Raw genomic sequence first — 26,413 nt, 5'->3', positions numbered from 1 at the left:
CCTTAATCAACTGGAGTGACTTTGACAGAAACAATGTTCAGAATCTAAAAGAGATTTGAACAGTTTAAGAGGCAAGAGGTTACCAATTAAGTCCTTTGATTAATGGAGGAGTTTGTGAACTTTGGAAATTTTGAAAATTTATGATCTACCTATTTTCATCCCGGTAGTGTCTCCAGAAGTGGGTGAAAGTCTCTGTATTGGGAGCCAAGGACTAGGTGAAGACTTCAGGCTCTATAGAGAGCCCAGCAGAAAAGCTACACTTTATGTAAGAGGAAACTTTCAGGAGTTGTCAGTTACCCCTTTGCCACATGTGTTCTCTAAGCCTGAGTTCACTTTCCCCTAAACTTTGTTCTGTGGGGGAGTTTGTTTGACTCTTGGGGATATATTTTATAGCAACTGTACTAACTATACTATCACAGTAAAATATCCCTTTCTAAAAGCTAGTAAGTCTCAATGACTGATAATTTTGAAAACACAGCAGAAAGGCCTTGATCCAAAAGTCTTAGAGAAAGACCTCTCAACCATTTAGGGATATACCTTGTTAAGCCCACAGGAGAGATGCAGCTAGCTATTCATGCTAAATTTTGGGAAGCTAACTCATCAGTGTAATTAGGAGTTGCGACAAGGACCCTCAGAATTGGTATGTGTTACATATACATGGAATATGAAACTCAGTCAATAAGCATTTATTATTTACTGTGTGCCAGGTACTCTGCTAAGGCCTGGAGATACAAAGAAAGGTAATGAATTTAAGTAACTGGTTCAAGGTAAAAAATATTTGGTTGATCTGGAACTAAAAGCCAGCTCTCCTGATTTTTAATCTTCATGTAACATTGCACAACATCCAATTTCTATTGTTACCTGTACACAGGTACAAGAGAATCCCTGTGTAATATGGTCTTAAGTGTAAAGGACTAATGATGAAAGCCTATCCATGCCAGAATAGCCTTGTAATGTAGAAAGTTATTCTTTTGAATACATATAATTTACATTATGGTATATGTGAAATCATGTGAGAGTGGTATTCTATTACACTTACAAGATAACCTTATAAATAGGAAATGGTTCCATTTTGTTTATAAAGATGATACGTATTAGTTTATGAAACTTATGGTTTTAGGGAACTGCCTGGAGGTTAAGTGACTTGCCCAGAGCCACACACTTCGCTTACTATGTGTACTAATGGAAAGGAGGAGTGGTACAGATAATGCAGAAATCATATATATTTGACTTTCAAGTGTTAACTTGGAAAATACTAGAAAGCTAACCAGTTTTCTTTTCCTTCTCTACTGCCCTCTTTCCCCCATTCCATGCTTCAAACAAATGGTATTCACATCTAAAAGTTGACTACCATCTTTGTATCTCTGGTTTTTGTTGTATTTTTGATTTGCCTCTCTAGTATCTTCCAAGTTAACTCTCTATATACTACAGTCAGTCATATTCTAATATGAAAATATACACACAATTTATATATAAAAATACAAAGAAACACTTGAAAGTCAAATATATATGATAAAATATTTTCTGATCAATTTAAGATTTTATTTCAATATGATAAACCATATCTTTTCATTTAAGAAAAAAAGCACATTTTTTGAAAAGTTCAATTTAAATTTTGAGTCAAGTGTAGTTTCAATAAGTGACACAAACCATCCAAATAATTCAATGATTCTTAAAAGAAATCCAAAATACCTTTACTTCTTCACATAATTCAGTAAGGCGAGCTTCTACATCTATTTTTTCTGGAAAAAAATTAAAACATAGATACATGAAATCTTTTAGTGTTAAAGTTTAGCATTATTCTGCAAATAATATAGCTAAATTATCTTCTTATTTAAGCAACCATAAGAAATTCCTAGGCTAGATTTGAATAATTAAGCAAATGAAGATATAATTTATCATTTTCATAGAAACATTAATTATGCCAGTTCATTAAATAACCATTTTCTAAAATATTGCTCTGGAATAACAGTATAATAGTAATTTTAAAAAAGGTAATAATGCCATAAAAATATCTATAATACTCATATAGTGACTAGCTCAACTTTAGTCAAAGGTTAACATTCTCTATCATGCATATAATTCCACATAACATACATCTTGAAATGTTTTAGTGAAGTGAATCATACTTAAAATGTATTTGAGATACTGTATTATTTAGGGAAAACCTGACAAATCCTTTTAAATTAAATATTTTCTAATTTCATGTTTTATCAATTACATATATATTTATATCAATAATTCATGAAGGAGGCATAACTGTAGCATAATCCAGATTTATATGATATGCACTATAAACACTTGGATGAAGGCAGAATGGAAGTACTTCCAATATGAATTTAATGGAGTACTTTAAATGAAAAATAATGAAACAAATTAAAAAATTTCATTTTTTTCCTCTCAAAAGAGGTTTAACTTGCATATTATATAGTGACTTTGTTTTTAATAGACTTCATACCTGTTAAACTAAAACAATATATTTAGCTTCTGTGAAAGATTAAAAAAAAAAAAGCCAAATTACAACCCAGTATCATATAAACTTAACAGCTAAGAAAAAAACTGTCGTCATCTGACCAAATCTCTCCACCACTGTTGATTTGTTTACTCATTTTCCATAATGGGAAATTTCCTACCCTTTAAGGTAGTGTAAAATGTTTGTTTCTTCATTAAAATAACTATTAATATACTGATTTTAGAAAATGTTATGAAATGATTGTTGTGAACACAATTACTACATTCAAGAGATAAAGCTTTCATTGGTAGCTGTAGACCATGAGTATAATCTTTCAATACAAAAACAGCTTTATGAATTTTATACTTAATCAACACATTATTCTACTTCACAGCCTTACTAGCTAAGTGATATTAAAACAAGGAAGACCGATTCCTTTTGTTTGAAAAGTTTTTATAATTTGTTCCCCCTAAAATGAAGTTAAAAGCTATTTACAAAATTTGTGAATTTTACTGTTTCTCATTACTCTCTATGCTAGGGGTCATTTTCTGTATTGAAAATGACTTAACAGATACAATGTTTAAGTACACAGAGCAGTTTTGTTCTTAAATTCAGATCTTTAAAAAATGAATTCACTGAATTTAAAGACAAAAGTCTCTATTTAAATTCAATGAAAGTTGTTTTAAACCAGTGGTATCAAACTCAAATAAAAAAGGGAGCCACTAAACCATGCAGCAGGATGAATGTTGATTTAGAAAACCAAATGTTAATACCTATTGTTCTATTGTATTTTCATTTTCTTAAGTATTTCCCACTTTCATTTTAATATGGTCCAGGCCACATTTGGGAGTGTTGTGGGCCCCAGTCCACTTTGGATGTTTTGACACTTCTATTTTAAATTGTTGCTTCAGTTAATAAACTGTTAATTTCAAATTATCTTGTCTTTGTACTTCACTGTTTTTAAATCAGTAAATGTAGCTTTTAATTGTTATTTTAAGCCCAAAATCAAACATATCTGAAAAAGAAAAACTTTTAATTTATGTGTACAAGTATATGTATAGTATGGGCCCATAATATAAGCTGAAAATTATCAATTCTAAATTAATGAATCAAAGTCTTATTTTAAGATTTCATGAAAATAAAGGAAATTAATTAGATGCAATGAAACTGAATATGAATACATTTATTTTGACAATGAAGACACTAGTAAGTATCTTTATGGTCAGAATTTCTACAATGTAAAAACATTTATAGATGTGTAGAATAAATATACTTTATAATAAATGCTTACAGATATTTTTATGTCATGTAATTGTCATAAAAATATTAAAAAAAAAAATTCATAGGACTTCAGCTTTTGTTCTTATTCCTCCATCCCTCCCTTATATCCTGAAATTTTGCTAATTTTTAGTTGCTTCAATGAAATTTAAATATATCTGAGCTCATTTCTGGCAGGGGAAACATGTGAAAAAGGTTTGGTCTGTCCTTTAAAATTTTAATTATTTATTTTTTAATGGATTAACAACAGTTCAATATTTTTAAAGGGAAAAAAGTTCATTGAACTCTATGACATTTTCAGTTTTGGATGACAGAAACTACCTGCTTAATTTAATATGAAACTCCTTTAAATAATATTTCATACAAAGATGTTAAATAAAATAGTATTACCATTACTTGCTTACTGAACTGAATTATACATGTCTTTGAAATATAATATTAGAACTCTGTCATTTTAACTTGTAAGAGTAATTTTTATTTCTTATATAACAGAATTGAGTAGAAGTTACTCTTGAATTAGAGCAATATTACATTAAAATATAACTCAAACTCAACTTAACTTTTCCATTTAAGTGTTCTATCATTGAGTCTACTCAAAGTTAAGGAGAACTATTCTAAGAAAAATTAAGTTTAATTCAATCTCAGTAGTATAGATATTACCTAAAATGAGCTTTTTAAAGCCCGTTAGTCACCACATGGCTCTGTTCTTAAAGACAACCTGTGACTATGACCCAGAGAGAAGTACTTAAAGAACTTTGAAAAGGGTATCAAAAGGATCCTTAAGGATAGCTTTTTTATATTTACCATTTCATAATTTAAAATAAGAAATTTGGTTAATTCTGCCCTTTGGATATCAGATTCAAACTGACAAAGTTAACATAATGATCAAAGAATTTCTGCTTCATCAGACAACCAAAATCTGTAACTACTAATGGTGGGAACATACTACATTGGTATATAAACTTACCATTAATTTAAAACAAGAATTTCTATATTACTAAAGATTCTATGAGATTACTTATCCTGCATTAAAAACATACCTAGATTTGTGTCTTTCTGGTTTCGTGGACATTTTCTTCCGAGAAGGCGTTCGTAAAGGACGTGCATGCTGGCCTTGGCTAGTTATAAGGATTGCACACATGACTAGTTACTATACTCCTTTTTCAATGTAATTTATTAGAATTTGCCTATAAGTTAGTAATAAATGTTATCATTGGTCTTGTAGTGTAGTTAGATTAGTACAGTAAAGCAGAGTTCATTGATGGGTAAGCTGATAAGCATATTTAATATTACTTGAAATGTGTACATTAAAGATGACCTTGAAATCTAAGGTTTGTTACTTATTTCAATTTAAATCTCTTAAAAATTTAAGTGACATACGATCAAATAACTCAATGTTGTTTATATGTAATTATTTTCATTTTCGCTCATTTTCAAATGAACAAGTATTTATTAATGAACACTTATTAGTAGGCACTGCGCTGGGTGCTGATGATACAGACAAAAAAATTAAAAACAACTTTTTGTCCTCAAGGAACTTAAAAAAATTTGAAGTTGATAGGGGCCTTAGTCTAATCCCATTTGTTCACCTGACAGATGAGAAAACTGAGACTGAGAAAAATTATATGATTAATTAAAAAAACAATTAAGGGCACAGGGAACTAGAACTTAGGTTTGTGGATTTCCTAATCCAATGTTCTCACTTAATCACCCTTTTTAATTAGATGTCGATAAAAAAACCAAAACACAATCATTATAGATGAAAGTAAAAATGCAAAAAGAGAAAAGAAATCAAGGCATTATTCTAAAGAGTAGGATCTTTCCCACTTTTTTTACCCCTCTCAAAAAATTCTGGAACATTTTCCAAACCTTATTTGAAATTCAGATTTTGAAATACATAAGAATTCGAAAATTCATGCTAAGGGGAAAAAGCAAATCCAAGAGAAAAAAGTAAAACTCAATATTCTATAAATAAAAAGCAACCTTAATCTACTTTTAAAATTTGTAGTCTTCACTGGGTAACAGAAATGTATTGTATACATTTTATTTTGCAAAAGAAAGAATATTTAAATCTATGTGTTAGTTGTTTTTGTCTTAAACAGTGACATTTTTTAGAAGTTTATTTAAAGGTGCAGCAAAAGAGACTAAAAAGTCACAAGAAAAAGTCACAATAAATAACAAAGATTTAAAAAAAAGTATTACAAATATTTGCTGAACATAAGACATTAAAATGTCCTTGAAAAATAAAAAGTAAATCTTATGCTATAAATTAATTACGCATCAATGTTTATCCCTATTGAAATGATTCTAAAATTATCTTTGGCCGTACAAGGCTGAGCTCTAGTTCATATTTACTTCGTACTTTATGACGAATCATTTAAAATGAATATCCGAAAGCAGCGCACTTCTGATTAAGATTTGGGATTGTTTTCTGAGACGAAATATGAAGTGTTTTAGACTAACTGCGTTATTTCCAACTAGAAAATAAAAGAAAAATTTCCTCCTACATATATTTTAACTAAGAAGAAACAATTATCAAGTATAAATTTTTAAAAAACTTCTTCCATAAAATGAGAATTGAAGAGATTGATGTTTTTTCTATTTGAAATACATTTTTGTTTCTGAAAAAGACAACCAATTTTATTACGAGTACTTCATGACTCAACTCCTTTTACAAATTAGCTGTTGTTGGCAGTTGTCTGAATTTCTTCAAAAGAATAGAAAGCTAACATAATTAAAACCTTAAAAAATAATCTAATTTATATTTATTACATAAAAAATAAAAATCAAACAAAATCAAAATTCTGAGATTGATAATAACATATATATATGTGTATATTACGTATGTGCTTACACACACATTTATTTAATGAAGTCACAAGCTTGGTTTGTTGATGACCTATAGCTCTTAAGCACTGGTGAGATGATATTCATAATTCTACAAATTTAGAGCAAGCAAGAGACTCTATGACCAACTGAAACCACCTTTTGAAATTGCTTCTGACCGTTACAAATTTTGATCATCCTACTAAATATATTATGTGGACTTTTCTTTACACATCTGTTCCATAATATTTCTTCCTGCTTTTATTTTTCCATTATTACAAAGTATAACATACTACTTTTTGTCTTTCACATGTCAAAATATTCACATAAATTGTAGCACTAAGAAACAATTTTTTAAAAGATTGTAAAATACTTCTGATTCACATATTCAGATACAACAGTTGAGAGATAAATATTATCATTTATGAACATTACAGTTTTTATGTGAAAAGTATGGCAATGTGTCTTCATAATTAACAATATAATCATATAGAAAAGATTTAGAAGTACAGAAAAGGATTGCTATTACTTTCAACATACCCAGATCTATTCTGTGACAAGAGGGAAGCTCTTGTGTTACCATTAGGAAGTAGCTGTGCAATCCCTGGAATGCTAGCAGCAAACTGGCACAAAGTGTATAATGGAAATTGTAGGCATGATGTAAGAAGGATTCTGCAATCATGAAACTGCATCCCTAAACAAAAATATTAAGATAAAATATTACTACCTAAAAAAATCTCAAAATGGAAAAATATAAGGATTTTATTTTTTCTTATATTAAAATTCAGATTATTTGTAATAATCCCTTGTCAAATCTAAACCACAAATGTGACTAAGGTAAATCTTAACACAAATGTTTTTGTTAGTAAAAGTCAATTAAGCATATTAAGTATGGCTCAGTTTATTCAGCTGAATTATATTGAAACAAAGGCTTATCTAATTCAAGCACAAATGTTAATATTACCTGTAAAAACAATCTATATTACAATTATAATTGTTTTTTGGAATCAAAGGGGATATCTGAACTACTAGGCTAGCAGTTTGATTGGTTATGATTCATTACCTCGTTACTTTCTAAGATTTTGTCCAATTTGTTAGTATCTGTAAAGCACTTAGCACAGTGCCTGCCACATAGTAGGTACTATAAAAATGGCAACTATTATTTTTATTTTTGCTAAGGAGGGACTTTTTGCTGAATGAACATATAATGTTTGGGGTCTGTCTCTAATTCTGCAGAGAACAGAACTTTGAGGGGGATAAATTCCCCTAGAATCACTTCTTTAGGCTGCTAATGTTTTGTTAACAAGAATAAGAGATAATTGTGGCTGAGAGGCTGTCAAAGATTTCTTTTATTCAGCATATATTTTAAGCTAGGTCCTAAGGTTATATTATAGTTTTGACAATCAGAATATGGAATCATTTGATAGTTTCCAAACTTTCCCTTTTAATTGGGTCAGTCCATTAAAAGATTCAATCCCCAAAGTGACTCTAATTATCTAAAGTTCTACTGCTTATAGAAAAAAAACCATTTGTTGTATTCTTTTTTCCTGAAATAAGAAAAGAGAAAAAAATTAAATATACTATATTCTTACATCTGGAGCTAACTGTTTTGAGTAGTTATTACCAAAGACCACGCTTTCAAGAGAAGGAATCACAGAGTCCTTGTTTTGTGCTGGTGCATTCCTATTTAACCAAGTGTTCTTCACAGGACGAGGAAAGCTGAAGGAACAATTATTTTTAAATTACTGTTTTTTCAAAAAGCAATTTAAATATATGCTAAAGTCTTATAAAAATAAAAATTCATATAAAGGGTAACACTTCTGCAAGATTTTGATTTCGAGTAATGCATTTATGATAATTTTATAATTATTCCCCGTGATTAAAAGATAACGAGGTTGAAAAAATGATTACTTCTGTACTAAAGACAAAGATAATCAAAAGCATTGCTATTTTCCTCTTCTGGTGAACCTTCACAGTTTTACAGTGGACAAAAAAAAAAGAGAAGAGGAACTTAATGACATCTGTTCAGTTCACTGGCTGTTTTTTTGTTTTTTTTTTAAATACTCTTGGGAACACTGGTAGTCCTTAAATTAACTATTTCACAATTATCTAAATACTTATATATTGTTAGTCTGATTATAGGCCAGAATTTATGGCGTTAGGAGCCATAATTTAAATATTACAAGAGGAAAAGCATTTAATATACTTGGTAACTTAGTTTCTCAAGAAATAGAGATAATTTTATAGGATCACAGAATCAGAGATGTAAAGCTGGAAAGGACTTATATGATCCAAACCCCCAACCCTGATGCTTTAAGACTTGAAAAAATAATATCTACAAATTCTTTTAGGCACAATCTAAACAATTCTAATGTCAAAACAGATATCTATAACAAATAAATTTAGGAAAAAACGTGTTGAAGTATTAGAGCTAGAAATATTACCTTTAACATGATCCTTGGACCAGCACCATCAGCAAAAAGCTTTGGCACTATCTTGCCCTGCTGCCTCTTACCAACCTTCCAACTTGGTTTATAAGTAGAGGAAAGTGGGAGAAAAATTCTGTATTCATGGTAAGGACAATTCTAGCAACAGAGGAAGTAAGAGGCTCCATGGAAGTTGCTAAGGGCAGCAACATCAGTTATTGAATGCACCTCCACTTTTCCTCCAGCCACTAAGCAATGCCAACAGTTCATCCTCCTGGCATATGATTCAGAGCCAAAAGAGTCTTCATTCAATAATTTATGTCTAGGAGGTAAGTTGTCCTTTTTTCTTACTAGTCTGTGATAAAAACTGCTATACTGCAAGAGGAAGCACATGTTTAACTAAAATCAGAGATCTGGTTATTTTTTCACTACATAATGAAAGTCAACAAAATGAGCATCTGATACATATATAAAACATACCAATTAAGGAAGATACTATGCTTACATTACTTATATAGTCTTAGTGAGTTTGGAAAAGTGGAGCTTCCAAGTAAGAGTTTCTTCTATAAAAAGAAGTTCAAAACAGCATGCATTTAAAAAAAAAAAGATGAAAACCTCCATTATGAACATCAAATAGTTGTAATGCAGGTTTGTAAAAATAAATATAATTTATATAATTTATATATATATTTATATAAATATAAATAAAAGAAGATGATGGCATCAGGCAAGTGAAAGCTTAGAGGATCTTTACAATTTAACTTTTATGTTGAGTAAATTCTCATCAGAGATATTAAACAATATTCATAGATTTTTACCAAAGTAGAATAATTTATCCCTATTTAATGGTTAGTAATTTTTTCCTAAGATAATAGTTTTAGAGCTGGAATGGCTCTCAGAAGTCACCTAATACAACTCCTTTATTTTATAGATGAGGAAACTGAAGCAAACAGATGTTAAGTGACCTGTCCAGAGGCGCATAGCTAACATGTTAAGTAGGATTTAAACTCAGGTTTTCACAATTCCAAGTTCAATGCCCTATCTGCTATCCATGCTGCCTTTAATGGCATATCTTTTAAATAATTCAAGAACTGAAAATAATCCAATAGAAATAAAAATGAGAAGAATTTAAGTTTAATAACTAAAAGCAAAACCATCACTGAAGATATCAAATCTGAACACAGTACGTAGGAATTGCTGAAATAATCTTTCTGATATACTGAATACTATTCACAACTTATCACAGCATACAATGACCAATTCTAGCCTTCATAACTAGAAAAGTACATGAAATATAAAGGGTTTAGCAATGACTTTTAAAGATGACCAAAATTTTGGGAAATCAAAGTACTTTATGGGGAAAAGTTAAATAAATTGGAATTACTCAACCTAGAGATGGAGGGAAAGGATGATAGGAAATTTAATAGCTAAAATATATAGGGAGATCATATACAGCAGATGTACTATAGCTCCACTGAAAAGAGAATAAGAGAAAAGGATCTCTTAGTAAAGCTTTACAGTTTAGACATAAAATGAATTTCCTGACATTAAAGGTTGCTAAACATAGGACTGGGCTGTTAAAGAAGGTTTTAGAATACTTTTTTCTTAGGTCTTAAAAAACACAAATAAAATTATTTAGTCAGATGAGAATTATATTTTGGCATCACCATGCCAAGGAACAGAGACATACATGGACTATTTAGAACACCTTTGGTTTGTCCTAAGAGCCTACAGATTTTTACTAGAAAATGTTTTGGATCAAGAAACACTATTGCATAATATATCTGCACCACTAAAGTTAAAAAATCTCATCTTCTTAAAATCTATCACATGCTTATTTTAGCATAATTTATATCACCATTATGTAAATTAGAAAAATCACTAAACAGTTTTACATTGTTATGCTATTTTTCAAAACATTTTCCTTCCTATTAAAAACCCCCCAACATTGGGATTTAGGGGATCAGATAAATTTACCTTATTAGTGGCTGGTGTAGTGCAACCAAGGATGCATGGACTGTGACAGACACAACAGAAAGGTGGAAATAATCAAACATAACATTAACATGATGATGAAGGCCTCTATGGAGGCTAAAGTGCAGCTTCAATGTTCGGCTACTTATTAGTTGCAAGGAGTTCAAGTCATCTGCCCTATAAAAAAAACAACACATTTGTATGTAAGTACAGAAACTATTTAGAAAAATTAGTATTTCCTAGGTCAGCTAAAAATAACAGAAAATAATTAAGAATGAATATGGAAAGGGAAAGGTCATTATTAATTGTTTTTTAAAACTCTAAACAAATACTGAGAAATAATCTAAAAGCACTAATTTACACAGGATAACATAACACTCAAAAATGAGAAAATATACTTAAGTCTCATTATCACTGGTCTCAATATCCTTACCATGAGTTGCTTTATAAAGTTGTCTCCAAATAAGGTCTTTTTTGGCATTTCTGTAACTACAATCAAATTCTCCTAGATAGAGATTAACATGATACCTACAATGCTAATGGTATTACAATGTATTACAGGACAAATTCCATCTTGGTAAAATTTTAAAGCTACTTCAAATTGCCGGGCTATACAAATTTTATAATATTAAAATAATGGAGCCACTGCTGGGCCTTTGACATCTTTTAGTAAAACAAAAAATTGTGATTGCAATTGTGAAAAGAATTTTTCAACAACTCAAGAATAATATCCAATATAGTCATTAGGTAACAATGAACATGTAGAGCATTACTACACAATTCTTTAACTTTGGCTAGTCCTACAAGTAAGACTTTGATTGGATGAGAATTATCAAGGTATTCCTTTGTGCACCAAACGTGGACCTTTGGTAGTTGAAGTGGCGGTTATGTGGGAACCCAATTCCTTATTGCCACTGAACTTGTCATAATGAAATTCTCAAGACTGGGATAAATCAGTGACATTTAAGATGGGTTAAGTGCAGAAATACTGCAAAGCAGTTTGATGAAATTTTCCAAAAATGTTTTAGAATAGCATTTGTAAGACAACAAATAAAAAGTAAAACAGTTTCATTGTATTTCTCTTACATGGCAGTCAAGGAAGTAAGTGTTTACAGTTACAAATGGTATAAAACACATCCCAATGACTTAGTTGGATAGGCAAGTCAGGATAGTCACCCCTAAATTTCTTAAGAGGTATGAAAATGAATGTTATAAAGTCTGACAGGAATCAGTGCTGCTCATAAATTGATATGCCTTAAGACCAAAAAAAATAACAAAACTTTATTCACTGTGTTTCTGAGGTGTGGGTCAGTATGCTGTAGCAGAAAGAACATTGAGCTTTGGGTCCAGAATCCTGGGCTTAAATTCTTGCTTTTGATTTTTACTAGCTCTATGAACACAGTAAAGTCACAAAATCTCAATGCTTAAATTTCCTCATGAGTAAAATGGGGATAAAGTCAACTACAAGATCTGTAAGGATAAAAGGAACCAATGTGTGTAAAATGAACTGACAACCATTAAGAATATATTAGGACAGATCTTACGATGTGGAAAATGGAGACACTACTTATACTATGTCCTTCAAATGGTTATTGTGAAAAAATGCTTTCTAAACTTAAAAGTACTACTAAAATGACAGTTTTCATTTTCATTGCTCCACTATGGTATAAGAGATACATAAATTTCATCTCCTATACTTTCTCATGCTGAACAATTATACCACCTGAATGTTATGTAATCTGAATAGAGGTGTGACTGTAGCATACTGTCTTCAATTGGCACGGTCAGGACGCAAAATTATATTCCTTAACTCATTTTATAGAGGCATTGTTACCAGAAAGGGGATAAATATTTATTAAGGACTTACTATGTCCAGGCACAATGATAAGCGCTTTACAAATATCATGTCTTTTGTTCCTCACAACAACCCTGCGAAGAAGGTGCTATTATTATCCCCATTTTACAGTTGAGGAAACTAAGTAAAAAACCTACGCAGGGTTACATAGCTAGTAAGTACCTGAGGTGGGATATGACTTCAGGTTTTTTGGACTCCAAGTCTAGTGCTCTATCCAGTGTGTTACCTAACTACAGAAGAAATTTTAGGAAGAAGGAAATGGGAAATGAAAAAAAAAATTCCCAGTTGTCACTTAAGTATAGCAAGTCTAGGTATCCTAACAGTCAACTGTTTTTTTGAATACTTACGAATAATCTGTGTCTGTGAAGTGTAGATCTAAAGATAACAGGAAATTCATTTCATCAAGGGATTCTTCAATCTTAAAAGAAATGAATGGCTTATGAAATCTACTTTGAATAGGTACAGAAAATACAAATGACAGTTGACTGCTTTACATCTTTTTACTTGACGCTTACCTTTTTTTCATCCAATAGCATTTTAACTTTGAAGATCATAACATCATTTATAACAATTTCTTCATTTTTGTAAAGAATTTGAAATATTTTACTGCAAATTACATTGTCATGAACAGAAGCTGGAAAGGCTAGATCCAGACCTGAAAATAATAACACATAGCACTGACATGTAAATGACAAAACATAATAAAAATAATTAAATGCACTGTCTGTTTAAATTCTGTAGTCTTTGTTTTATTAATCCAGGATTCTTGCCATTTTTAAAATATTAAGGCATACCACAGAGTCAATGCATCATTCTCAAATCATAATTCAATAAAATTACATATAATAAAAGGCCATGGAAACATAGACCAAAAATTAAATGGAACCTAAATAATCTAACCCTAAAGAAGGAGTGAGTTAAACAACAAATTATAGAAACAATCAACAACCTCATTCAAGAGAATGACAATAATGAGACAATCTACCAAATCTTATGGGATGCTGCAAAAGCACTTCTTAGGGGAAGCTTTATGTCTTTGAATGCCTACATGAATAAAATACAGAAAGAGGAGATCAATAAATTGGGCATGTAGCTGAAAAAGTTTGAAAAAGAACAAACTGAAAATCCCCAAGTAAATACCAAATTAAAAATACTGAAAACCAAAGGAGAGATTAATAAAATTGAAATTAAGAAAACCACTGAACTAATAAATAAAAGAGTTGGTTCTATGAAAAAAAACAATAAAATTGATAAACCTTTGGTCAATTTGATTTAAAAAAAGAAGAAAACCAAATTACCAATGTAAAAAATGAAAGGGGTGAACTCACCTCCAATGAGGAGGAAATTAAAATAGAAATAGAAATTACTTTGCCCAACTTTATGCCCATAAATTCAACAATCTAAATGAGATGGATGATTGTTTTAAAAAATATAAATTGGGGGGGGCAGAGCCAAGATGGCAGAGTAGAAACACACAAATACGCTAGCTCCGAACCCATAGCCCATGAAATATCTGTAGAAAAGAGCTGCCAATAAATTCAGGAGCAGGAGAAGCCACAGAACAGCGGAGTGGACAAGATTTCTGTTCCAGAGAGCCTGAAAACCTCTCGCAAAAGGTTCTTCGTGCTGCAGACGAGGAGCAGAGCCCAACCCTGCGTTGGCCGCCCAGCGCCGAGAGGAGCAGATCCGAGCAGGCTTCAGGGACAGAATCTCCAGCAGCCGTGCGGATCCCTCCACCCACAGGTGACAAGGGTCGGTGAGAGGGTCTCTTTGGCGGGTCGAGAGGGGAGTGGGGAGCCCCCATGACTCAGGCCCCCTCGGGAGGCACCAGCAGAGGTGGGAGCAGACCGGGGCTCCCCAAGCAGGCAGGAGCTCGAATCCATTGTTGAAGGTCTCTGCATAAACCCCCTGAGGGAATTGAGCCCGTGAGGCGGCCCTGCCCCCACCCGGGCAGCTGAACTTGATCTCACACTGAAAAGCAGCCCTGCCCCTGCCCAAAGCCCTGAGGCTGGGAAGCAGCATTTGAGTCTCAGACCCCAAGCGCTGGCTGGGAGGATCAGGAGGTGAGGTGGGTGTGAGGAGAATATTCAGAGGTCAAGTCACTGGCTGGGAAAATGCCCAGAAAAGGGAAAAAAACCAAGACTATAGAGGGTTACTTTCTTGGTGAACAGGTTTCTCCTCCCCTCCTTTCTGATGAGGAAGAGCAGTGCTCACCATCAGGGAAAGACACGGAAGTCAGGGCTTCTGTATCCCAGCCCACCCAATGGGCTCAGATCATGGAAAAGCTAAAAAAGAGCTCAGAAAATATTGAAAATTATGTTAGAGAGGTGGAGGAAAAACTGGGAGGAGCAATGAAAGACATGCAAGCAAAGTATGAACAGCAGATCAGCACCCTGCTAAAGGAGACCCCAAAAAATGCTGAAGAAAATAACACCCTGAAAAATAGGATAACTCAATTGGCAAAGGAGGTTCAAGAAGCCAATGAGGAGAAGAATGCTTTCAAAAGGAGAATTAGCCAAATGGAAAAGGAGATTCAAAAGCTCACTGAAGAAAATAGTTCTTTCAAAATTAGAATGAAACAGATGGAGGCTAATGACTTTATGAGAAACCAAGAAATCACAAAACAAAACCAAAAGAATGAAAAAATGGAAGATAATGTGAAATATCTCATTGGAAAAACAACTGACCTGGAAAACAGATTCAGGAGAGACAATTTAAAAATTATGGGCCTACCTGAAAGCCATGATCAAAAAAAGAGCCTAGACATCATCTTTCATGAAATTATCAAGGAAAACTGCCCTAATATTCTAGAACCAGAGGGCAAAATAAATATTGAAAGAATCCACCGATCACCACCTGAAAAAGATCCAAAAAGAGAAACTCCTAGGAATATTGCGGCCAAATTCCAGAGTTCCCAGGTCAAGGAGAAAATATTGCAAGCAGCTAGAAAGAAACAATTCAAGTATTGTGGAAATACAATCAGGATAACACAAGATCTAGCAGCTTCTACATTAAGGGATCGAAGGGCATGGAATAGGATATTCCAGAAGTCAAAGGAACTAGGACTAAAACCAAGAATCACCTACCCAGCAAAACTGAGTATAACACTTCAGGGGAAAAATTGGTCTTTCAATGAAACAGAGGATTTTCAAGCATTCTTGATGAAAAGACCAGAGCTAAAAAGAAAATTTGACTTTCAAACACAAGAATGAAGAGAAGCATGAAAAGGTAAACAGCAAAGAGAAGTCATAAGGGACTTATAAAAGTTGAACTGCTTACATTCCTACATGGAAAGACAATATTAGTAACTCTTGAAACTATTCAGTATCTGGGTACTGGGTGGGATTACACACACACACATGCACACGCACACGCACATAGAGACAGAGTGCGCAGAGTGAATTGAATAGGATGGGATCATATCTTAAAAAAAAATGAAATCAAGCAGTGAGAGAGAAATATATGGGAGGAGAAAGGGAGAAATGGAATGGGGCAAATTATCTCTCATAAAAGAGCAAGCAAGACTTTTTTAGTTTGGGGAAAAAGAGGGGAGGTGAAAGAAAAACATGAAGTTTACTCTCATCACATTCCACTAAAGGAAGGAATAAAATGCACACTCATTTTGGTATGAAAACCTATCTTACAATACAGGAAAGTGGGGGATAAGGGAATAAACAGGGTGGGTGGGGGGACAATGGAAGGGAGGGCATGGGCAGGAGGGTGCAATTTGAGGTCGACACTCATGGGGAGGGACAGGATCAAAAGAGAGAATAGAAGTAATTGGGGGCAGGATAGGATGGAGGGAAATATAGTTAGTCTTATACAACACGACTATTGTGGAAGTCATTTGCAAAACTACACAGATTTGGCCTATATTGAATTGCTTGCCTTTCAAAGGGAGGGGGGAGGGAGGGAGGGAGGAAAAGAAGTTGGAACTCAAAGTTTTAGGAACAACTGTCGAGTACCGTTCTTGCTGCTAGGAAATAAGAAATACAGGTAAAGGGGTATAGAAAGTTATTTGGTCCAACAGGACAGAGGAGAGGATGGAGACAAGGGCAGAGAGGAATGATGGAGGAGAGAGCGGAGTGGTGATGGGGGCAATCAGAATGCTCAGTGTTTTGGGGTAGGGAGAGGGGACAAGGGGGGAGAATATTTGGAGCCCAAAATTCTGTGAAAATGAATGTTAAAAGTTAAATAAATAAATAAATTTTAAAAAAATATCCACTTTCTGGGAAGATGAGGAAGGAGGAATACTGGGGAAAATTTTGGTGATGTTAAAAAAAAGGGTATCAATAAAAAAATTAAAAAAATATATATATATATATAAATTGCCCAGATTAACAGAAGAGGAAGTTGAATAATTAAACAACCCCAGCTCAGAAAAAGAAATTGAACAAGCCATCAATGAACTCCTTAGGAAAAAATCTCCAGAGCCAAATGGATTTACAAGTGAATTCTATCAAATATTTAGAGAACAGTTAATTCCAATACTACATAGATTATTTGGGAAAATTGAGGAAGAAGGAGTCCTCCCAAATTCTTTTTATGATACAAACATGGTTTTGATACCTAAACCATGGAGATACAAAACAGAGAAAGAAAATTATAGACCAATTTCTCTAATGAATATAGGTGCTAAAATTTTAAATAAGATTTTAGCAAAAAGAATACAGCAACTTTTCATAAGAATAATACATTATGATCAGGTAAGATTCATACCAGGAATGCAGGGCTGCTTCAATATTAGGAAAACTATTAGCATTAATGATCATATCAACAGCAAACCCAACAAAAACCACATGATTATCTCAATAGATGCAGAAAATGCTTTTGACAAAATACAACAGCCATTCCTATTAAAAACAATGGAGAGCACAGGAATAAAGGGAACTTTCCATAAAATAGTAAGCAGTATCTGTCCAAAACCTTCAGCAAGCATTATATGCAATGGAGATAAGCTAGATGAATTTTCAATAAGATCAGGGGTGAAACAAGGATGTCCATTATCACCACTATTATTCAATATGGTACTAGAAATGTTAGCTGTAGCAATTGGAGAAGATGAAGAAACTGAAAGAATTCTAATAGACAAAGAAGAAATTAAGTTATCACTCTTTGCAGGTCATATGATGATATACTTAGAGAATCCCAGAGATTCAAGTATAAAACGACTTGAAATAATAAACAACTTTGGCAAAGTTGTAGGTTACAAAATAAAACCCACAGAAATCTTCTGCATTTCTGCATATTACTAACAAAGCCCAAAAGCAAGAGATAGAAAGAGAAATCCCATTTAAAGCTAGGGTGGACACTATAAAATATTTGGGAGTCTACCTGCTAAAACAAATCCAGGGAACTATATGAAGACAATTACAAGACACTTTTCACACAAATAAAGTCAGATCTAAGTAAGTAGAAAAGCGTCAGTTGCTCGTGGGTAGGTTGAGCCAATATAATAAAAATGACAATTCTACCTAAATTAATTTACTTATTTAGCGCCATACCAATTACACTATCTCATAATTATTTTCTAGGGCTGGAAAAAATAATATCAAAATTTATCTGGAAGAACTTAAAGTCCAGAATATCAATAGAAATAATGAAAAGAAATGCTAGGGAAGGTGGCTAGCCCTACCAGATCTCAAATTGTATTATAAAGCAGTAATCACCAAAACCACTTGGTACTGGCTAAGAAACAGAGGGGCGGACCACTGGAATAGGCTAGGTACTCAAGACACAGTAGTCAATGAATATAGCCATCTATTGTTTGATAAACCCAAGGACCCCAGCTTCTGGGATAAGAGCTCACTGCTTGACAAAAATTGCTCGGAAAACTTGATAAAAGTATGGTAGAAACTAGGTATAGACCAATATCTGATACCATACACAGGAATAAAGTCCAAATGGGTATATGATCTAGGTATAAAGATTGATAGTATAGACAAATCAGTGGAGCAAGGATTAGTGTATTTATCAGATCTTTGGAGAAGGGAAGAATTTTTGACTAAAGAACAGATAGAAAGCATTATGAAGTGTAAAATGCATTATTTTGATTACGTTAAACTGAAAAGTTTTTTGCACAACCAAATCCAATGCAACCAAGATTTGGACGGAAACAGAAAACTGGGAAAGAATTTTTGCATCTAGTGTCCGTGATAAAGGCCTCATTTCTAAAATATATAGAGAACTGAGTCAAATGTACAAAAATACAAGTCATTCCCCAATTGATAAATGGTCAAAGGATATGAACAGGCAGTTTTCAGAGGAAGAAATTCAAGCTATTTATAGTTATATGAAAAAATTCTCTAAATCACTACTAATTAGAGAGATGCAAATCAAAACAACACTGATTGGCCAACATGACAAAACATGAAGATGATAAATGTTGCAGAAGATGTGGTAGAGTTGGAACACTAATTCATTATTGGTGGAGCTGATCCAACCATTCTGGAGAGCAATTTGGAACTATGCCCAAAGGGCTACAAAAATGTGTATACTCTTTGACCCAGCCATATCACTTCTGGGACTGTATCTCAAAGAAATCATAGAAATGGGAAAGAGTCCCACATGTACAAAAATATTTACAGCAGCTCTCTTTGTAGTGGCCAAAAATTGGAAATCAAGGAGATGCCCATCAACGGGGAATGGCTGAACAAGTTGTGGTACATGAATGTAGTGGAATACTATTGTGCTATGAGAAACGATGAACAGGAAGACTTCAGAGAAGCCTGGAAAGACTTACATGAACTAATCCTCAATGAAAGAAGCAGAATCAGGAGAACTTTGTACACAGCAACAATTTCAGTGTGGGAGGAATTTTTCTGGTAGACTTAGTACTTCATTGTAATGCAAGGATTTAAAAAATTTCCAATGGATTCTTGAGGCAAAACGCCTTCCATATCCAGAGAAAGAACTATAGAATTGGGTTGCAGATGGAAGCAGATCATTTTCTTTTGTATTATGTTTTGTTTTATGGTTTCTCCCATTCATTTTAATTCTTCTATGCAACATGTATTTAATAGGAATGTATGTGTAAAACTTATGTAAGATTTTATGCCATCTCAGGAAGGGTTTGGGGAGGGAGGAGGGAGTGAGGGGAAGAGAGAGAAAAAACATCTAAGATATATGGAAGTGATTGTCAAACACTGAAAACAAATAAAATAATTTAATTAAAAAAAATAAAGAAGAAAGGAAGCTTCATCTTAACATTGGGACATCGTGGGTTAAGTTGAATAATAATAATAAGGAAGTTTCCAGCTGGGGATAGGGAAGAGGAAGCCTGGAATGAATAGCCTCCAAAGACTCTTCAAAATTTAAGATTTCATGATAGCAAATTAAATATTCTTCTAATCCTTAACTATAAGCAACCTACAGGCTAATGTAGCTTTCAAACGTTCTTTGTTTTTGTTCAGTTGTGTTCAACTCTTTGTGACCACATTTGGGGTTTTCTTGGCAAAGATACTGGGATGATTTGCCATTTCCTTCTCCAGTTCATTTCACAAATGAAGAACTGAAGCAAATGGTGTTAAGTGACCTGCCCAGGGTCACACAGCTATTAAGTGTCTGAGGCCAGATTTGAACTCAGGAAGATGAGTCTTCCTGACTTCAAACCTGGCACTCAATCCATTGTGCCATCTAGATGATTAGTAAACATTTAATGAATTGAATTATCATGACAAAAATGTATTAATCATTCTAATTAAGGAGTAGGACCACATATATCATATTTGTACCTGGCAAACTGGTTCTTTATCCATCCATATTTTTAAAACCTAAGCTTTTAAAATAAAATGTGAATTGCATGTATAGATTGGCCAATGACTAATCAGATGATCTCTATCTCCATTTCATTTTCAAAGCCAGTATTTTTTAAATTGGGAAACATCAAGTATAGTATTTTGTATATTTATTATCCATAACTTTAACTCTTTTACAAATGTGGTTACTTTATTTTTTCTTTATCAGAGTATGAATTTGAGGTCCTGGTATTTTTTTTTTTAAGAGTACTGAGTTTTTACAAATATCTACATTATGCAAGTCTCAGAAACAAGTCTGTGTTATAAGGTAGATTTATTTTATTTTTATTACTACCACAAAGAAAAATGGAAATTTCTTATTTTAGCTCAGACACCCTTAGAAGTACTTAGGTATCAGCATGCACCATGTTTTACCCCAAACTGAAGGTGTCCTACAGAGCAAAGCATTACAAGATTTTGCAAACAAATGTCCTTCTCATGGCTTTCTGAGAAAAAAGTAAAACGGATTACCCTTGTATGACTTTAAAAGGTGTGTATAGTGGTTCACTCATATTCTCTGACACAAGTAACTCTCTGATACTTATCGTCAAAGATTGAAACTTGTCTTTAGTCAACATTAATATTTAAAATAATAAAAAGTGGTTGCTTTAAAAAAAACTATATGCCATAAAGTACCAGTAAGATTCAGTTCAAGAAATGTTTATTATCTTTAGCATCTAGTAGGTAAATCAACAGTCAATTAACAAGCATTTATTAAATGCCAAGTATGAGCTAGGGGCCAGAGACACAAAGATAAAAAAAACAAACAACAATCTCTGATCTCAAGGAACTTACAGTCTACTGGGTGAGATAACATGTACAATTATAGGTACATATAATGAATACAAAACAACTATCAGGCTAAGTTAAATACAAATTATACAGAGAGGGCACAAGAAGTTAGGGAGATCTATAGGCACAAGGTGATGACTGACACATGTCTTGGATGAAATTAGATATTTTATGAGAGGTGTGTGAAGAACACATCCTGAGGAATACATTAGACACAGAAGAAAGATTAAAAAGATGAATCTTTGTTTCAGGGAAAAGTGCTGGGTTACTACAGGAGTCTTGAAATTTTCTACAAGCAATCCAGTTCAATCTTCTCTTGTTTACTTCTGTGGCCAATTCACAGTCCATTTTTAGTGGGTCTAAGGGTATACAAACTAGATTAAAGTTACACGTGTGTGTATTTGTCTACCTTTCTGTACACACATACACACACACGCTGTATATCTGATTTATATATTTATATATATATTTTATATATTTATATATACATATTTATATATTTATATCTGTAAAACAGGCAGTCTTCATCCACTGTTTTTTTCTTGCAGATGAGTAAGCCAAACACTTTTGAGTAGTTATGAATCTCCTTTATGAAGACAGCAACATTCCTGGGCTTGATGCAATCAGCACAATGCCACCAACAAACAGGAACACAGAAGATTTCACTATTCACAGGGAAATGCTGTTAATTTGGACTTTTCACTTGATCTCCTACATGACAATGGCAAATATACATATCTCTATTTTTGGCTGTGCTTGATATTAATGATAAGTTATAAAACAAGATTATATCTACTGACATAGCTTTCAAGGAGTCTCACATAATTGTGATTAATGCAGAAGTAATGCAAAGGAGACAATATGTTGTGAGGGAGCTTTTAATATAGCATTTTGCTCTAGCTAATCAAAAGCTTAAAAAAAATCAACAAACAATAAGGGCAATGAGATCTTGTATTTTCCACACATTTTAGTCCATTGTGTGATGGTAAAAATGTGGTCTATAATATCATTGTTAAAAGCTTTCCTATTTACTATTAATAACCTTTAATAAGGATGCCACTAATTCATGTATAAATTATATAAATTTATATATATAGAAAAGGTTATTAGTTGATATTTTCTTATGCAAATTTCTATAACCTTTTTATTCTTGTGTCGTCATCTCTTTAATGCTAAAGTTCATTTAGTAATAAACCACATTTATATAGTGCTGTGCAGTCACCAATAGCTGTATATACATTATCTCATTTGAAAACATAACCCTTTAAATCTATGTAAGCGATTACTTCTATTACTTAATTGTGGAGTTCTTTCTCTTAAAAAAAAGTTTAGTATTTCCTTTCATGTTGACTAGACAGAAAAAGCTACATTAAAATTTGTTAAAGAAAGTACATCTGCTTTAATCTCCATTTTTGAAAAATACCAAATACTTATTCTTTTTCTTACATGGGGATAGAGAAGTTATGACATCAGCTTCCCTTTCCTAAGCCTGTGGTGTAGTTTGAATACCTACTGTTCCTATTACTTTGAAATGGTCTTTACATTTTTAGGACATCCATTTTTTTTTTAAGTATGTATTGGGATTACTTAATCAGCAACATTACAAGCTTGGAAAATTATCAGAATAATTTTATAATCATTTTTAACAATACAGAGAATAATTATTGTCCTTTATGGCTGACGCCACCGTAAAATATCCCACTGTCAACACATTTTTAAAATATGATATTTTATCTTTTTCCAATTACTTGTTAAAACAATTTTTTTTTTTTAACATTTGTGGGGGTTTTTTTATTATAGTTCTGACTTCCAAATTCTATTCTTCCCTCCCAGAGATAGTAAGCAATCTGATGTAGGTTATATATGGGCAATCATGTAAAACATTTCCATATTAGTCATTTTGTACAAGACAAAAAAAAAAAGAACGAAAGTGAAAAACAGTGTGCTTCAGTCTGTATTCAAACAATATCAATTTTTTCCTCTAGAGATAGACAGTATAGTTCATCATTAGTCTTCTGGGATTGCCTTAGATCACTGTAATGCCGCGAAAAGCTAACTCATTCACAATTCTTCATTAAACAACATTGCTGTTACTGTGTACAGTGTTCTCCTGGTTTATTCACTTCACTTTGCATCACTTCATGTGAGTCCAGATTTTTCTGAAATTATCCAGCTTGTCATTTCTTACAGCACAATAATATTCAATTATAATCCTATACCACAGTTTACCATTTCCCAGTTGATGGGTTATCCCTTTGATTTTCAATTCTTAGCCACTTGAAAAAAAAGCTGCTATATTTTGTACAAACAGATCCTTTCCCCTCTTTTTTTGGAATGTCTTTGGAATATATACCTAGCAGTGGTATTGCTAGATCAAAAGTATGCACAGTTTTACAGCCAGACTACCTTCCTTCAAGTTTTTTTCATTGATGCCTTTGATATCCTTGACCTGTTGTTCTTTCAGATGAATTTTGTTAGTTATTTTTTCTAGCTCTGTAAAATACTTTTGGTAGTTTGATTGGTATGGCACTGAATAAATAAATTTAGGTAGATTATTGGCTTTGGCCTAGCCATGAACAATTAGTATTTTTCCAATTGTTTGGATCTGACTTTATGTTAAAAGTATTTTGTAATTGTGTTCATATAGTTCATTGGGTTTGTCTTGGCAGGTAGACTCCCGAGTATTTTATATTGTCGATAGCTATTTTAAATTGAATTTCTCTTTCTTTTCCTTGCTGCTGAATTTTGCTGTTAATATATAGAAATGCTGATGATTTATGTGGGTTTATTTCATATACTGCAACTCTGCTAAAGATGTTAATTATTTCAAGTAGTTTTTTAGTTGATTCTCTAAGTGTAACATCATATCTTCTGTAAAGAATGATAGTTTTATTTTCTCATTACCTATTCTAATTCTTTCAATTTCTTTTTCTACTTTTATTGCTATAGCTAACATTTCTAGTAAAATACTGGATATTAGAGGTAATAATTGGATATCTTGCCTTACCCCTGATTATACTAGGAAGGTTTCTATCTTGTCCCCATTATAGATAATGCTTGCTTATGGTTTTAGATAAATATTATTTATTTTTAGATAAGCTTTATTTATTGCTATGTTCTCTTATGTGTTTAACAGGTGCAGAACACATTTTGTTTTACAAACTGTTTAAGAATAATTTTATCATCACTCAAGTTTTCTATAATATCATTAATTTTTCCTTTATCTCAATGAAAAGCTTTCCAAAGACATATATGAGTACCAAATATTTTACCTGAGAGAAGGAAAACAGATACATAAATAGGGAAAAGCAGATAAGGGAAGACGGCAGGAGGACAGAAGGAGAAAAAATACTCTAATAAAGAATAATAATGAGGTGAGGAAAGAGCACAGAGAGTGACAATTCTATTATACAAAAAGATGACTTTTAGTATATCAGAAATGATTTTATGGTATCAAGATTAATTCTATAGCAATTAGTCAAAACATGGGCCTGTCACCACTCTCATCATTCTTCAACTTTTTGGCTTGCAGACTTCAAATCACATATTCTAGGGGCTTCCTACTAGAATGTTAAAGGCAAGAGAATTCTCTTTGACACACTCTACTTTACCAATGAAAGAGGTATGTCTAAAATTCTCAGATTATTGCCTTTTCACCAAGAAGGTCCCTGAATAAAAAGCTTGTCTTCTTCCCACTTTTCCTCTCATGATGACTTGACATAAGTATATCTGATTTTACATAATGACAACTAACATTCATACAGTGCTTTAAAAATATTTGCTCCACAACAATCAGGTAGATAATACAAGTATTATTTTATTGATTTACAGATGAAGTACAAAGAAATCAAATGGTATAACGGAAAAAAAATACTGGATCTGATTAACATGGTACAAGTAGGTAGCATGTTACTTTAAAATTCCAAACTCTTTCCTCTGCCTAAAGCCCTGGGGGAATCTGGTGGCTGATCTGGATCTCAGCCCTGAATGGCAGTCCTGAGGTAAGGAGAAGCGCACTAGTGTGGTAGAGCTGGAGGCGGCTGTGGAGAGGGAAGCCGACTCACAGATTCTGGGCAGAAAAGCTCTGTTGCATTAGTTTCAGAGTGAAGCTCAGCCCAGCCTTGGCCATGCAGCATTGACAGGAACAGAACCAGAGCAGGTTGCAATTCCCAGGTTGCTCAACCCACAAACACCAAAGGCAGCTTCAAAGATCCTAGGCAGAAAAGCTTGCGGAAGTTCTCAGACCAGAGTGCAGGCCAGGAGAGGAGTAAACTCCTTTCACTTGACTGTGCCACCCTGGAGGAACTGAGAACTTACAAGTCCCCACAATATACCCTCCTCTTGACAAAGGACTCAAAGGTCAAGTAACTGGCTGGGAAAATGCCCAGAAAAGGGAAAAAACAATAAGACTATAGAAGGCTACTTTCTTGGTGAACAGGTATTTTCTCCCATCCTTTTGAATGAGGAAGAACAATGCTTATCATCAGTGAAAGACATAAAAGTCAAGGCTTCTGCAACCAAAACCTCCAAGATAAATATGCAATGGTCTCAGGACATAGAAGAGCTAAAAAAGAATTTTGAAAATCAAGTAAGAGAAGTGGAGGAAAAATTGGGAGGAGAATTGAGAGTGATGCAAGAAAATCATGAAAAGCGAGTCAAACAGCTTGCTGTTTGGAGACCCCAAAAAATGCTGAAGAAAATAACACCTTTAAAAACAGGCTAACAATTGGCAAAAGAGGTCCAATAAGCCAATGAGGAGAAGAATACTTTAAAAAGCAGAATTAGCTAAATGGAAAAGGAGGTTCAAAAGCTCACTGAAGAAAATAGTTCTTTCAAAATTAGAATGGAGCACATGGAAGCTAATGACTTTATGAGAAACCAAGAAATTATAAAACAAAACCAAAAAAAATGAAAAAATGAAGATAATGTGGAATATCTCATGGGAAAAACAACTGACCTGGAAAATAGATCCAGGAGAGACAATTTAAAAATTATGGGACTACCTGAAAGCCAT

The 26,413-nt window shown here is 33.0% G+C and overlaps 1 protein-coding gene across 6 annotated transcripts in view; it reads right to left on the bottom strand.

Annotated features, from left to right (window-relative positions):
• Positions 1-26,413, bottom strand: part of FAM135A (family with sequence similarity 135 member A) — a 127,901-nt gene that overhangs the window by 47,049 nt on the left and 54,439 nt on the right. For 4 of the 6 annotated variants that reach the window (XR_011974352.1, XM_072642570.1, XM_072642574.1 and 1 more), the window contains exons 5-11: positions 13,327-13,466; positions 13,159-13,229; positions 10,960-11,133; positions 8,149-8,275; positions 7,097-7,250; positions 4,771-4,848; positions 1,693-1,742 (exon numbers count right to left, since the gene is read on the bottom strand). Coding sequence is in view for 5 of the 6 variants with exons in the window: in XM_072642570.1 (XP_072498671.1) it covers positions 1,693-1,742; positions 4,771-4,848; positions 7,097-7,250; positions 8,149-8,275; positions 10,960-11,133; positions 13,159-13,229; positions 13,327-13,466 (794 nt within the window). In the remaining variant the exon portion in view is untranslated. The remainder of the gene's footprint in view (positions 1-1,692; positions 1,743-4,770; positions 4,849-7,096; positions 7,251-8,148; positions 8,276-10,959; positions 11,134-13,158; positions 13,230-13,326; positions 13,467-26,413) is intronic. The other 2 variants (XM_072642571.1, XM_072642573.1) reach the window with 1 other exon arrangement.

The sequence above is a fragment of the Notamacropus eugenii genome, chromosome 2 (genome assembly GCF_028372415.1).
Source record: "Notamacropus eugenii isolate mMacEug1 chromosome 2, mMacEug1.pri_v2, whole genome shotgun sequence".
Taxonomy (NCBI): Eukaryota; Metazoa; Chordata; class Mammalia; order Diprotodontia; family Macropodidae; genus Notamacropus; species Notamacropus eugenii.
The sequence above is the reverse complement of the archived record's forward strand: the minus strand, read 5'-3'. Positions and strand labels throughout refer to the sequence as shown.